Source organism: Chelonoidis abingdonii, chromosome 1 (assembly GCF_003597395.2).
Source record: "Chelonoidis abingdonii isolate Lonesome George chromosome 1, CheloAbing_2.0, whole genome shotgun sequence".
Classification (NCBI taxonomy): domain Eukaryota; kingdom Metazoa; phylum Chordata; order Testudines; family Testudinidae; genus Chelonoidis; species Chelonoidis abingdonii.
Genome location: NC_133769.1, coordinates 97,398,913 through 97,412,869, shown reverse-complemented (window position 1 = coordinate 97,412,869; position 13,957 = coordinate 97,398,913). Strand labels below are relative to the sequence as shown.

At 42.3% G+C, this 13,957-nt stretch overlaps 1 protein-coding gene across 4 annotated transcripts in view; it reads right to left on the bottom strand.

The window, feature by feature from the left end:
• Positions 1-1,772: 1,772 nt before the first annotated feature.
• The window catches only part of SLC25A17 (solute carrier family 25 member 17), a 53,673-nt gene continuing 41,488 nt past the window's right edge, over positions 1,773-13,957 (bottom strand). For all 4 annotated transcript variants that reach the window (XM_032787720.2, XM_075068104.1, XM_032787726.1 and 1 more), the window contains 3 exons: positions 5,421-5,516; positions 3,150-3,232; positions 1,773-2,407 (listed from right to left, as the gene is read on the bottom strand). In XM_032787720.2, coding sequence (XP_032643611.1) covers positions 2,260-2,407; positions 3,150-3,232; positions 5,421-5,516 — 327 coding nt within the window. In that variant the 3' untranslated portion in view covers positions 1,773-2,259. The remainder of the gene's footprint in view (positions 2,408-3,149; positions 3,233-5,420; positions 5,517-13,957) is intronic.

Below are 13,957 nucleotides of genomic sequence, written 5' to 3'. Positions count from 1 at the left end.
GCCGTGAAAAGGAGTGAGACAACAAGGTCAATGAGGGAAAAATAACAGTCTCACAGCCGCCGGTGTGTCTTGGGGAAGCTGAGAAGGCCACAGAAAGTCGGTTTGGACTGGTACAAAGAGCACCAGGAACAGAGGGCCCTGAATGAAAACACCCCCAAAAGAACCCAGGACTTAAAAGCCCTCCTGAGAGCCAAAGCATGTTGGAGATCACAGTGGACCCCAGACGACTTGGGCCCAGGACAAGAACTCCCGCCCCCCCACCCCTTCTTCTTAAGTTACACCCAGGCTTGGCCAGCCTCGGGTTCTGCAGGTGTGAGTATGAAAGTGTGTTAGGGCTTGGGGCACTAATGCTTTCTTTCTTCCCCTGAGTGATGTGGGGAACCCCTCCCCTAGCACTCTCTGCTGTTATTTTATTATTTTATTAATAAAGCTTTAAAACTCAGACACTTGCAGTGTTTCGTTATCTCCTCCCCAAACGATCCTGTGGCCTCAGCCTGATCACCTGACGCCTCAGGGAGACTGGTAACAGAAATCTGTCACAATAACAGTTCTCAAACTCTAACCTGTGGATCACTAGTGGTCCGTTAAACACTAACAGGTGGTCTACAGGGAGTAACAGATCACAGGGTGCTGGTTCTTCTCCCTGATTCCAGCAACTAAATTGTATTGAAAGAAGCTTAAAATATTGAATACCCCACTAATATCACCTGCCTATGTAAGCAATTGCTGTAATTATCAGAGGGATGTACTATAAATGCAAACTGGAGTGGAAGTGGTCCCTGCAATCATGAATGGAAGGAGAGGCAGTTCATGAGACAATCTTTATGAAGATGTTGTCCCACTGAAAAATTATCCACTTATAATTGAAGGGGGAATTTAAATAGGCAGAATAGAATTATCCATGTCAGAATTTGGGCTGGATTTACTCTACTACTCTCACAAAGAGTGCTAGGCAGTCAAGGCCTCTATTTTCACTCTCATCCATAAGATGGCCGATCAGCATTCCCCTAACACTCCAGGGATGGGATCAGTAGTGCCTCAAGAGTGTGCCATTTACTAAATGTTACCTCCTGCAGTATCTGACTTTTCCCCAGAGATCTTTGCTATTCAACTACTGACCCAGCATGATTTTACCTGGATTATGAGATCCCATATTAAAATGCTATTGCTGCAAGCATTGCAAAAGCTATAATAGGACTTGAAAGAATTTCATGAACTAAGACTACACAACAATACAAGTAAGTAACAAGAGCATGTGCAGTTACACTAGCTGGGACAACAATTACCTCATCTCATGCTTCATGGCACAAACTGACCACCTGCAGAAGCCAAGAAGAAAAACAACATTTACAATTAGGTGTGCTATAGGAATGATTTACTCTCCTCTCCAAAATATCTAGCATTGGTTCCTGTTTGAGGCACAGTACTGGATTAGATGAATCAATAATTAGTTTCAAGAGGAAAGGAGCTGGAGTACCAGACTAGACAGAATACATGCCTGCTACAGTATGGAAATCCCTATATTCAGTTACTGGCCAACCTAGTGGCTTGAGAAAGCCAGGTGCATTGCCATTCATACAGAATCAGTGTTTGGGTTCCAACTTCACTGTGGGGGAGGGGGTGTCCAAGGGACAGCACACTCAGCCCTTTGAAACGAGCATTCTAGTTTCTCACAAGTCTCACCTTCTGACAGTTATTTGGAATAACATCCAGTCATGCTCCACCAGAAAAAAAAAATCAGAAATTAAATGGAAACTATGCCAGAAACCCAGTTCTGCATGAATTGTTTTAATGAACAAATATCAGGTGAGATGAACACCTAACAGAGAGCTGTGGACAGCCAATACAGGGAGGAGAATGGCTGATAGCAAGTTGAAAAAAAAAGGAAAATTAAGTGCAGTAAAAGTACTCCCTCCCCCTAAAAGAGCCAACCAAACCACTCCAGTAATTAACAAATCTTAATTTCAGGTGCTAAAAATAATCTTTTCCATTTAATTTCTTAACACAATCGGGTTGCGAAATGTCAATCCAGTGAACAAGCCACCAGAAAGAGGACTGGCAGCAAATCCTACTGGACTTCACTCTAAATTACTCCTCACGCACCTTCCGAGATGGAGACAATAAGAATGGAAAGTAAAGGAGAAGGAAGTGACCTTAGAGAGAGAATTCTTTGCTACCCAGCCTGTCCTCAGATATTGGACCTCCCTCTCCAGACCCCCAGTTTATTTCCATGCTCATTGTGCTGCAGAGATCACTTTCTCAGTGCTTCTGTGAATGCTTTAATCCCATGACTGTGAAGGTAGCAGCAGTCAGTTTTTCATAGACTAGGAACATGAGTGCGGCAGTGAGGACCGTCTGCAGGAGCTTTGCTTCAAGGCCTTTGTAGAGTCCCACCAATCCAAAACGCCTAAGAAGAAACAGGTTTGACAAATGTGAAGTTTTCTCTAAGCAAACTATAGCACTAATGAGAACTGCTGCATTGACAGCTCTGCATGCTGAAGCTCTTCCACTATCGCGAGAAGAGGGATAAAGCATTGGAAACTGAAGAAGCCTCTCACACACACTACCCCACCAAAATACTTTGTATTTTGTTGAGGAGAGTAAGTCAGTTTCTGTGGCATAGTCAACTTTTGGCCTCTATGCAGAGATTGTCAGCAAAGAAGCCAGTTAGGATGCAGACACTTGCCTGTCAGACTTATTGGTCAACTAACAGCCTTAGAACAGCATTGGCCTACAGTGACTACTGACCTATTACTAATTAAGGTTAGAAGTTAAATTACAGACACAGAATTAAGATTCCTCATCCTATTCCCAGTCTCCTCAGCTACTTAGATTTGAACCATATGGGTTCAATAGAGAGGGGTAAGCATTCTTTACAGGAAACTTAACTCTTTTCCAAAGGAGAGGCTGACTGAGCTGCTATCTATAGAATTACCTCACTCTGAACAACATACAGATACTTAATTTGAAAGTAGTTACTTGCTCTCCTATCCCTGTTTTGCAATAGTCAACGAGTGGAACTGGGTTATTAGTTCAAGTGGGTGAAAATAAATAATGGTCAGGCCCAGCAGTATTAACTGCCAATATGTTAAAAATCCATTCTTTTGTGGGAGTGTATGCGTCATTAAGACAGAAACTAGAAAGCTCACCTTACTCTCTGTCGAAGAAGATAGAGAACATTCTTAAGACTGCCTAGTGTTCGGTTTTCGGGGTTCAATCTGTGACGTCCAAACTGAAAGAGAAAGGAAAGAAACAACATTAACAATTTATTGGGATTATTTCCTTCTAAACATACTCCGCAGTGCCAGACTGAGAACCCTAATGAACAGGTAAAATGTGCAGAGGATACTAAATTCTATGGTAATTTCTAAGATTGATTATTCTATATCTATTTTCACATATTCCAGCTTGTGCTGCTGTCAAAAGGTTGCGATCAGTGCAGAAGAGTGTAGCTAAAGCTTTTACTGCCCTGAGTTTTACTGCCCTGAGTTTATACTGAACTGACATCATGTCTCCAGCATTAAATCTTTGTTTGCTACAAGTGAAATCTTATTGATTTTAAACTCCAGTTCCATTCCAATCAGAAACACAGAACTACACAATGCTATTATGTTTCACTGACTCCCTGTAAAACAATTCTCATTTTCAAGATTAATTTCTAATTACCAGTCCTGCAAAAATCAATCTGGAATCCAAAATTCAAGCTGAGTTCTTTCTGACTTGTGCATCACTGAGTTAAAGATTCAACAGGGCAGCTAATGCCCTCCTGTCTATGCAAAGCCGTTAACGTCAGTGAAATTACACTGGTGTAAGCACGGGCAGAATTTAGTGCGGGCACTGGAACTTCATTTACAAACTGTACTGATGATTAAGGCTAAGATTTAATCACGGGTATTTTTAGTAAAAGTCATGGACAGGTCACCGGCAAGAAACAAAAAGTCATGGCCCGTGACTTGTCCATGATTTATACCATAAATACCTCTGATTGAATTTTTTTTTGGGGGNACACCCGGAATATTAGCAGTGCGTACCTAATTACCAGAAAGATACTGAAAGTTGGAAAGAAGAGGGACTAAATGATCAAGGTTCTGGATGGATTGTGTTAAAAGGGGGCTGCAGTATCAGCTGCGAGGGGGGTTGGGGGGCCCTTACTGCTGCTCCGGCCACAGGCGGGGGGGAAGGGAGGGAAGAAAGGAACCCCACTGCTCTGGCCACCCTGGGATCGAAACGGCTGCTCCCGCTGCCCCTGGGACTGCTGCTCAGGCAGTCCCCAGGGCCAGTCACATTGGCCGCTGCTCGGGTGGTCCCTGGGGCCAGCTGCCCAGGTCATTAGAGCAGCAGTTGGTATGGCTGGCTGTGAGACCGCCTGAGGGGCTGGCTGCAAAGCCACTTCAGCAGTGGCAAGTATAGCTGTCCCCAGGGCCGCCCGAGCAGCTGGCCCCAGGTCCAGCTGCTTGGGTGACCCTGGAGTCAGCCACACCAGCTGCTGCAGAAGTCACGGAGGTCACAGGAAGTCACAGAATCCGTGACTTTCTGCGACCTCTGTAACAAACACAGCACATTATTGATGTCCATGCTCTATGCAAACATCCAGCTAATTCTACCACACTTGGCTCTGCAGTGCTAACTACTTAGTATTAAAGTAAGTAGATATGACTTTGAATAGTTACTAAAATTTTTCTCTCTGTTATAATTCTACACTAATGTCAACATGTATAGTTACCCAAGCTAAAATAAGGGTATTCACATTACATGCTGCAAGATGTACTGACTGCTTCCAAGGATCAGGACTGAGCGATTCTCTCACCACTCCAATTAGTGTACAACACTGGGCAACTGGCTAGGTGCATTATTTATGAGTTCACTTTCCTCTGATGCATGACATATTGGCCACCGCTGAAAGCAAGTAGTGGTCTGACTAAGTAAAGCAAACCTTATGTATATTATTAGCTTTTTCAGTTTATCTTCAATCTTTTGCTCTTTAGTATTTAGTCTTTAAAATTTATTTTCCATGGTTATGGAACCTATTTTCTATTTATATTCACTATCCACATTCTATGCAGCCTTTAAATCCACATTTTATGCAGCATTTAAATTGTACGGTGCCTCAAGAGTTTTTGTGAAAGACACAACACACATGTGTTATATTGTAATTACTATTAGCTGCTTACGAGACTTCCCTGTGCCTACTGAAGTTCCGGCAGGCTCCATTGGCACGGGAACAAAAAAGCCCAAGTCTAGGCCCTTACAAATGGTGAGACCTGCCAGTGGCCTTCAACATAATCAGCAAGATAAGAAAAGTCCGTCTAGCAAAGACTCAAGAATAGACAGGTCTTGGGTTGTACAGTAGTGGCCTCCAGAGGCAGAGCTGCCTTCGTCTGGAGTTCGATGGACCTATTTTCAGTGTAACTAATACTCACCCGCAAAATTGATTGTACTGTCTGCATTGGGTACGTGATGGTGGTGGCAACTGCCTTAGCTACTGCACCAATGACGAATGCATCCAAAGAGGTAAGCTGTTCAACAGTGTAAGGAAAATATTACTTGCATGAAGAAACAGATCAGATGTTACAGTTTTATACCTATCACCATAATGTCTGAGTGCTTTCCACATAAAATCAATAGCAAAATCCCTAGCGGACTTCATGGAATATCTAAAAGCAGCAAAGAATCCTGCGGCACCTTATAGACTAACAGATGGTTTGGAGCATGAGCTTTTGTGGGTGAATACCCACTTCGTCGGATGCATGGAATTTCAGACACTTCTCCCTTTTTAGGGTCAAAACTATAAATAAACCTGCACAGTTAGAGAGAGGCTTTACAACAACCTCTTGCATATCTCATATCTCCATTACTGAAATCCAGTGGGAGGAGCCACATGACTGGAATGTTTTAAAGTCACTGGATACACCCTATTTAGCATAAAAAGAGCAGGTAGAAAGGGAAGGGGATGGCACTCTACATGAAAGATATCATTACAAACTTTAAAATTATTGACAATTGAGAGGAACAGGATCTGAACTGCTTATGGTTCAATGTTCTGATAAATCACAAGATGAGGTACTGGTGGAGATCTGTGACAAGCCATTAAAGCACATAAGGGAATAGGATGAGCCAATCTATAAAGATCTATCTAGAATCATAGAAGATTAGGGTTGGAAGAGACCTCAGGAGGTCATCTAGTCCAATCCCCTGCTCAAAGCAGGACCAACACCAATTAAATCATCCCAGCCAGGACTTTGTCAAGACAGGCCTTAATGTTTAGAAACACTGAGTTATCAAGAGTTATTTCCATCATGGAAACATATGTTAGAGGTCTCATGCTGCCATTAGTAAAGCATCCTTGAGTTCTAAAATTTACAGATGGTAATATTCTAGCACAAAAAATAAACCAGTGCATCAAACATGCAGAATTACCCCAGTTGGTTGCACTATTAGACCTCAGTCTAAGCAATAAAGATGAACTGATCATTGACCTAAAAACTTATGGCTGCTCAGATGCATGTGATCAAACACTAATTTCATTTGTTGTGTGCAAACAGAATGTAGTCCTGACCAGTAATATATATGTACTTGGTGCTTTAAAAATGAACAAATTCCTGGTGCTAAAAACAAACATAAGAAAAATTGAGTGGGAGGAAACATTTAAACATAAAAATACAAGTGATAATGAAGAGTTATTTAAGAATGCTTTTTTAAATGCCCAGGAAACCGACAAATCTACAATCACATTGTGACATTTTATACTTTCTGGGAGAGTCCTGTAACCCCCATATTCCTCACTGATATATAATTGTGATCTTGCATATAAAGCATGCCATGTAAGATATCAGGGGAAAGGTTATGATCTGCTGGAAGCCACTGTTCTATTTAAATATGCACATCATCAATGCATATGAAATTATAAGAATTGTGTAATATGGTTTTCACTAAAATATGCTGTGGGTTTGGGAAGTGTCCACATACTAGCTCAAAGGAGACAATGATGAGGGAAGAGGTAACCAACAGATGCTGAACAGATATCACCACCCACTGTCCAGCAGAGGAGTTACAATTTAATGACTCACTCACAGGAGACACACCAGGGGTATTTCTTCACCTTGTGACTCAGCAATGCCCATCAGACATGCCTGGACTTGTATTTTCCAAGTACATGGACTAAGGGTATAAAACAGAACACAGTGTCCACATGCTTTGCCTTTCTCCTGCCGCTATCTATGCCGCAAGCAACAAAGACACTCAGAAGACTGGAGACTCCAACAGAGGAGACTGGCCCAGGTTTAAAGGACAAGTCTATATATTAAGGACTGCAATATCCAGTGGGGTCAGAAAAACTGCTAAATCTAGATGTTGCACAGTCTAATAAGGTTGAGAGTTTAGACTGCATGCTTATATTTTCTTTTCTTTTGGTAACTAACTCTGACTTTTTGCCAATCACTTAACATCACTTAAAATCTATCTTTTGTAGTCAACACATTTGTTTAACTGTTTATCTTTACCAATGAATTTCCCTGAAGTGTGTGGTAAATCTGTGCAGGTTTTTCAAAGCCTGATATATATCCACTTTCCATTGATGAAGTGGTGAACCAATTAATAAATTTGCACCGCTCACGTTTAGCAGTGCAAGACGGTATATTCCTGAGGTATAAGGCTGGGAGCTGGGGGGATTTGGCTGGTGCCTTTCTTTGTGTGATTCATGAATGACTCTACGAGCACTCATGCAACTAGCTGGATGTGGGGCTGCATATGTGGTTGTGCTGAGTGATAATGGTGCCTGGAGGCACTAGTAAAACATTGTGAGTGAAAGCCTAAGCTGGAGAATTAAGGGGGCACAGCAATCCCACAGTTCCACGCTGCATCCCGGGAATCCCATTACACACATAAGAAGGCTTCCTGTGTGAAAAGAAATCCTAGTTAAAAGAGGAAATGAAAGTATCAGTCAAAAGAAAAAAGAATACATATAACAAATGGAAACGTAGGGAAGTGGATAGCAATGAGTATAAATCAGCAGTTAGGAAATGCAGACAGTTGACAAAGGAAAATAAAGGTATAAAAAAAAAGTACAAAAATAACTATGGCCAGTAGGATTAAGGACAATAAGGAATTCTTTAAATATATCAGGAGCAAATGAAATCCTAACAATGGTATAGATCCAATAGTAGATAAGGATGGTAAAATTGTCAATAGCATGCAGAAAAGGCAGAAACAGTCAATAAATATTTCTGTTCTGTATTTGGAATAAAGCAGGCTGACGTATTCGCATCTTACAGATATAAGGAAATACTCTCTATTCCATCAATACTTATGGTAAATATTAAAGGGCAACTATTAAAGTTAAGCATTTTAAAACTGGAAGGACCAGATAATTTGCAGCCAGGGGTATTAAAAGAATTGGACCAAGGAGCGCTCTGAACCACTAATGTTGATTTTTAACAAATCTTGGAATACTGGGGAAGCTCCAGAGAACTGAGAAAACAGGAAATGTTCTGCCAATATTTTAAAAAGAGTAAATGTGATGACCCAGGTATAGGCTAGTTAGTCTGACATCACTCCCAGGCAAAACCATGGGAAGGTTGATATGGATATGATCTGTAGATAATTTAAAAAAGGAAGCACAGTGAATGCCAATCAACAGGGTTTCATGGAAAATAGGTCTTGTCAAACAAATTTGGTACTGTTTTTTGATTAACTTACAAGTTTGGTTGATAAAGATAATTGTGCTGACATAATATACTTGAACTTCTGTAAGGCACTGATTTACTGGATGACATTCTGATAAAAAATTAGCTCTATACAAAAATCATTGTAGCCTATATTAAATTAATTAAATAAGTCATAAAAAGTAATTGCAAATGGGGAATCATCCTCCTCAGGGGATTTCTAGTGGGGCCTTGGTGGAATCTGTTTTTGGTTCAATGCTATTCAATATCTTTGTCAATGATCTTGAAGGAAATATAAAATCAATGCTGGTAAAATTTGCACATGACACAAAATTGATAGGAGTAGTAAATAATGATGGAAATAGGTGAGTCACGCAGATGACTCTGGTGCTTAGTAAGATGGGCTGGTTTGAACAACATGCATTTGGCTATATTAAAATGCAAGGTTGCAGTGTTGTAGCCATGTTGGTGCCAAGATATGAAATAGACAAATTATCTTTTATTGGACCAATATCTATTGGTGAAACAGACAAGTTTTTGGGCTTCTCATTTGATGTGCCAGGAATAACTACACTGGTGAAACCATATAATCACTATGCTGTTGAATGAACTCACAAAGAAAAATGATAACAGCCAAAAAAACCCTATCACCTATGGCTAAACACTTTTCACAAAGCAATCACTCTGTATCTAACCTATCAGTCCTCATACTCAAAGGAAACCTGCACAACACCTTCAAAAGACAAGCACAGGAATTTAAACGTATAAGTCTGCTAGACACTAAAACTCATGCTTTCAGCAGAGACTAGTTTTATTGTTCATTACAACAATTTGTAATCTACTAATTCTCCTGGGTCCTATGACTGCAGAGGTGTTAATTGCCCACTTTGTTTTAAGTGGTTTCTTGCAACATGTGTTAACCTCTTATACTTCATCTGTCCTACCTTGTATTTATTTATGACATGGCTATCTGTTTCAGACCTGAAGAAGAGCTCTGGGAAGCTTAAACACTTGTCTCTTTCACCAACAGAACTTAGTCCAATAAAAGATTATCTCATCCACCTTGTCGCTCCTAAAATGCAAGGACTGATATCTAAGAACAACAAATGTAGTCTGCACTGACAAGATGTGAGACAGTATTCTGGAATGCAGTGACAGTGAAAAGGGCTTAGCTGTAATTGTAGATAACCAAATGAACATGAGCTCCCAGGGCAATGTAGTCAGTAAGAGGGCAAATACGATCCTTGGATGCATAAGAAGGGGAATATCAAGTAGGAGTAGAAAGGTGACATCATACACAGCATTGGTGAGACTATTCCTGGAATACTCTGTCCATTTCTGCTGTCCACACTTCAAAAAGGATGTTGAAAAATTGAAAAGAATTCAGAAAAAAGCTACAAGAATGATTTGAGGTCTTGAATATATGCCTCACAGTAAGCTTTAAGAAGCTCAATATATTTAATTTATTCAAGAGAAGGGTATGACAGATATGGCAATTTCCAGTGATATCCTGGACAAACCATATTGAAAAAAGCTAAGCCTTATTAAATTAAGTTTAAGTATCTTAGAAGTTCATTGTATTAAAAATACAAATGTTTATGTAATGTGGAATTGTATTAACATCACTAGAGGGAGAGACATGACTAATGTAAACCCTAGAAATTGTTATGAGCTTCAAAAGTCAGATAAGTGAACTTTTAAAATTAAGTGGGCTTCCCAGGAAATTTCTGGGGAAGGTGAATACATAAGAACAGAAGAATGACCATAAGTCAGACTAACAATCCATCTACCCCAGCAGCCTGTCTCTCTCAGTGGCCAGTGCCAGATGCTTCTGGCAAGTTGGAGGTTCAGGGACACCTGGAGCATGGGGTTATATCCCTGATCATCTTGGCTAATAGCCATTGATGGACCTATCCTCCATGAATTTACTAATCCTTTTTTTGAACCCAATTATATTTTTGCTGTTCAAAACATCCGATGGCAAGGAATTCTACAGATTGACTGTGCTTTGTGTGAAAAAGTACAGTACTTCTTTTTGTTTGTTTTAAATCTGCTACCCATTAATTTAATTGGGTGACCCCTTAAGTTCTTGTGTTATGTGAAGAGGTAGGTAACACTTCCCTACTCACTTTCTCTACACCCTTCATGATTTTACAGACCTCTATCATGTCCTCTCATAGTGATCTCTTTTCCAAGCTGAAAAGTCACACTCTTTAATCTCTCCTTATATGGAAGCTGTTCCATACCCCTAATCATTTTTGTTGCCCATTTCTATACTTTTTCCGATTCTAATATACCTTTTTAAGATGGGCTGAAAACTGCACACAATATTCAGTGTGGGTGTACCATGGATTTGTACAGTGGCATTATGATATTTTCTGTTTTATTATTTATCCCTCTCCTAATGGTTCTTAACATTCTGTTAGCTTTTTTTGACCACTGCTGCGTATTAAGTCAATGTTTCCAGAGAACTATCTGCAACGACACCGAGATCTCTTTCAGGAGCGATAACAGCTACACCGCTACCTTGACAGAACGTGACTTGATATAATACGAATTCGGATATAACACGGTAAAGCAGTGCTCCGGGGGGGGAGGGGGGGGCTGCGCACTCCAGTGGATCAAAGCAAGTTCAATATAACGCAGTTTCGCCTATAATACAGTAAGATTTTTTGGCTCCCGAGGACAGTGTTATATCAAGGTAAAAGTGTAATACCACCCCCATCATTTTTTAGGTATAGTTTGGAGTATGTTTTCCAATGTGCATTACAGTAACTCCTCACTTAAAGTCATCCCAGTTAACATTGTTTTGTTGTTATACTGCTGATCAATTAGGGAACGTGCTCATTTAAAGTTGTGTGATGCTCCTTTCTAATGTTGTCTGGCAGCTGTTTGCTTTGTCCACTGCTTGCAGGAAGAGCAGCCCGTTGCAGCTAGCTAGTGTGGGCTTGGAACCAGGGTGGACCAGCAGCCCCCCATCAGCTTCCCGCTCCCCTAAGTTTCCTGTGCAGCAGCTGCCAGCAGGCTAGCAGTTGCAGCTATCTCTATCCCCACTGCTATGTGCTTCTCCTGCTTTCTGCCTTGGAGCTGCTCCCCGAGCCTCCTGCTTGCTGTGCGAGAGGGGCGGGGGTGTTAATGTCAGAGTGTTCCCCTCCCCCCTGCTCCTACACCCCACTTACCCCTTCTCCTCCATATACAGCAGGGTGGGGTCACGGAGGGAGAGAGAGAGAGAGAGAGCCTGGAGCAGCAGCTGCTGTCTCAACTTTCTGATTCACTTAAAGACAATGCACTTAAGAGTGGGTCAGCTTACTTAAAGGGATAGTGTGAATTTCTCTCTCTCCCACATACAAGGTGTGTGTCTGTTTCTGTCTGCTATGCTATCTCCCCTCCTCTCCATTCCTGCTGCCTTGTAAAGTGTCAGGCCACATTAACAACAATGTGTTAACCCTTGAGGGCTCAGTCAAGTGCTAGTTCATCATTTAGCACAAGGGCTCTCAAACTGGGGGTTGGGATCCCTCAGGGGGTCAAGAGGTTATTACATGGGGGGGTCGCGAGCTGTCAGCCTCCACCCCAAACCCTGCTTTGCCTCCAGCATTTATAACGGTGTTAAATATATACAAAAGTATTTTTAATTTATATAGGGGGGTCACACTCAGAGGCTTGCTATGTGAAAGGGGTCACCAGTACAAAAGTTTGAGAACCACTGCTTTAGCAGCAAGGCATTCCCTGAGAAATATCCCTTCCTCTTCCACCCTCTAACTTCACCACCTCAACCAAGCTTCACAATCATCATAACAGTGAACAGAATTAAATTGTTTGTTTAAAATGTATACTGCGTGTATATCTATGTAGTTTTTTGTCTGGTGAAAGAAATTTCCCTGGAACCTAACCCCCACATTTACATTAATTCTTATGGGGAAACTGGATTTGCTTAACATTGTTTTGCTTAAAGTCACATTTTTCAGGAACATAACTACAACTTAAGTGAGGAGTTACTGTACTTTGCACTTAACACGGAATTTAATCTGCTATTTTGTCATCTAGTCAAGAGAGATCCCTTTGTAAGTATTCACAGTCAGTTTTGGACTTAAGTACCTTAAGTAATTTCATAGTCTGCAAATTTTGTCACTTCACTGTTTACCCCTTTTTCCAGATAATTTATGAATGTTGAACAGCAAAGGTCCCAGTATAGATCCTTTGGGAACCGCAGTCTGTTGGGGGGATGTCCCCTTCCCCTCTGGGTCTATGGGTGGCCAATTCGCCTCACTGCATCTCTGTGAGGTCGCCTGGAGTGGAGAATGAGCGGGGCGACAGGAGACATGAGTGTGGGTCTGTGAGCAGGGCTGAATGACAAACACGGTTACAGAGCCCAGCCCCTGTTCAGGGCAGGGCACAACAAGGAGTCTGAGAGCTCAGGCCTGCACTCAGGCTGAGCCGCAAAACAGTCAGGCCTCCTAACTCTACTGGAGGGCTGCCAAGCGCAGGCTTCTTGTCTAAGAGAGGGGGAGACTGCCACTCACAGACTGGGGTGGCAGGGGGGACGCAGACCCACCCACTCCACTGTATCCCGGTCCAGGGCCCTAGCAGTGGCAGAGTGCTCTGCTACTGGGTCAGCAGAGATCCTGACTGCAACACGGTGACTCACTTGCTGGCAGCATTACAGCCAGACAGGGGTCAGCTACCCCTGGGCCACTTTCTAACTCTCCCTCGGGGCGCACTTGACTCTGTAGAGGGTCATCCAGGAAGAGGGCATCTGTCAGGGCTTGGGAGTTCCTCTGTGTTCGGGTCTGTAAATGGCCCTGGCTAGTCCTCAGCTTCCTCGGGGGCTGTGGCAGCCTCCCAGCTCGGGAGCTCGCAGGAGGCATCTGACTCCTCCGGCGGCTGAGCCCCAACTGAGTTCTCCAGCCCACCTTTTGTACTTCCTGTCCCGCCCTCTGAACATCTGGTGTGGGGGCTAAGCATAGAGTGGCTCCGCCCACCAGGGTTCAAAGTGAGGAGCCCCTCCCCCTCCAGGTCTGTGGGCAGCCAATCCACTTCACTATGGGGACCCTGCTATTTACCCCACTCTGTTGTAAAAACTGACCATTTCTTCCTACCCTTTGTTTCCTATCTTTCAACCAGTACTGAACCATAAGACAACCTTCCCTCTTAGACTATGACTGCTTACTTTGCTTAAGAACCTTTGGTGTGGGACCTGTCAAAGACTTTCTGAAAGTCCAAGCACACTGTATCAACTGGATCACCTTTGTCCACATGCTTGCTGACTCCCTCAAAGAATTCTCACAGATTGGTGAAAC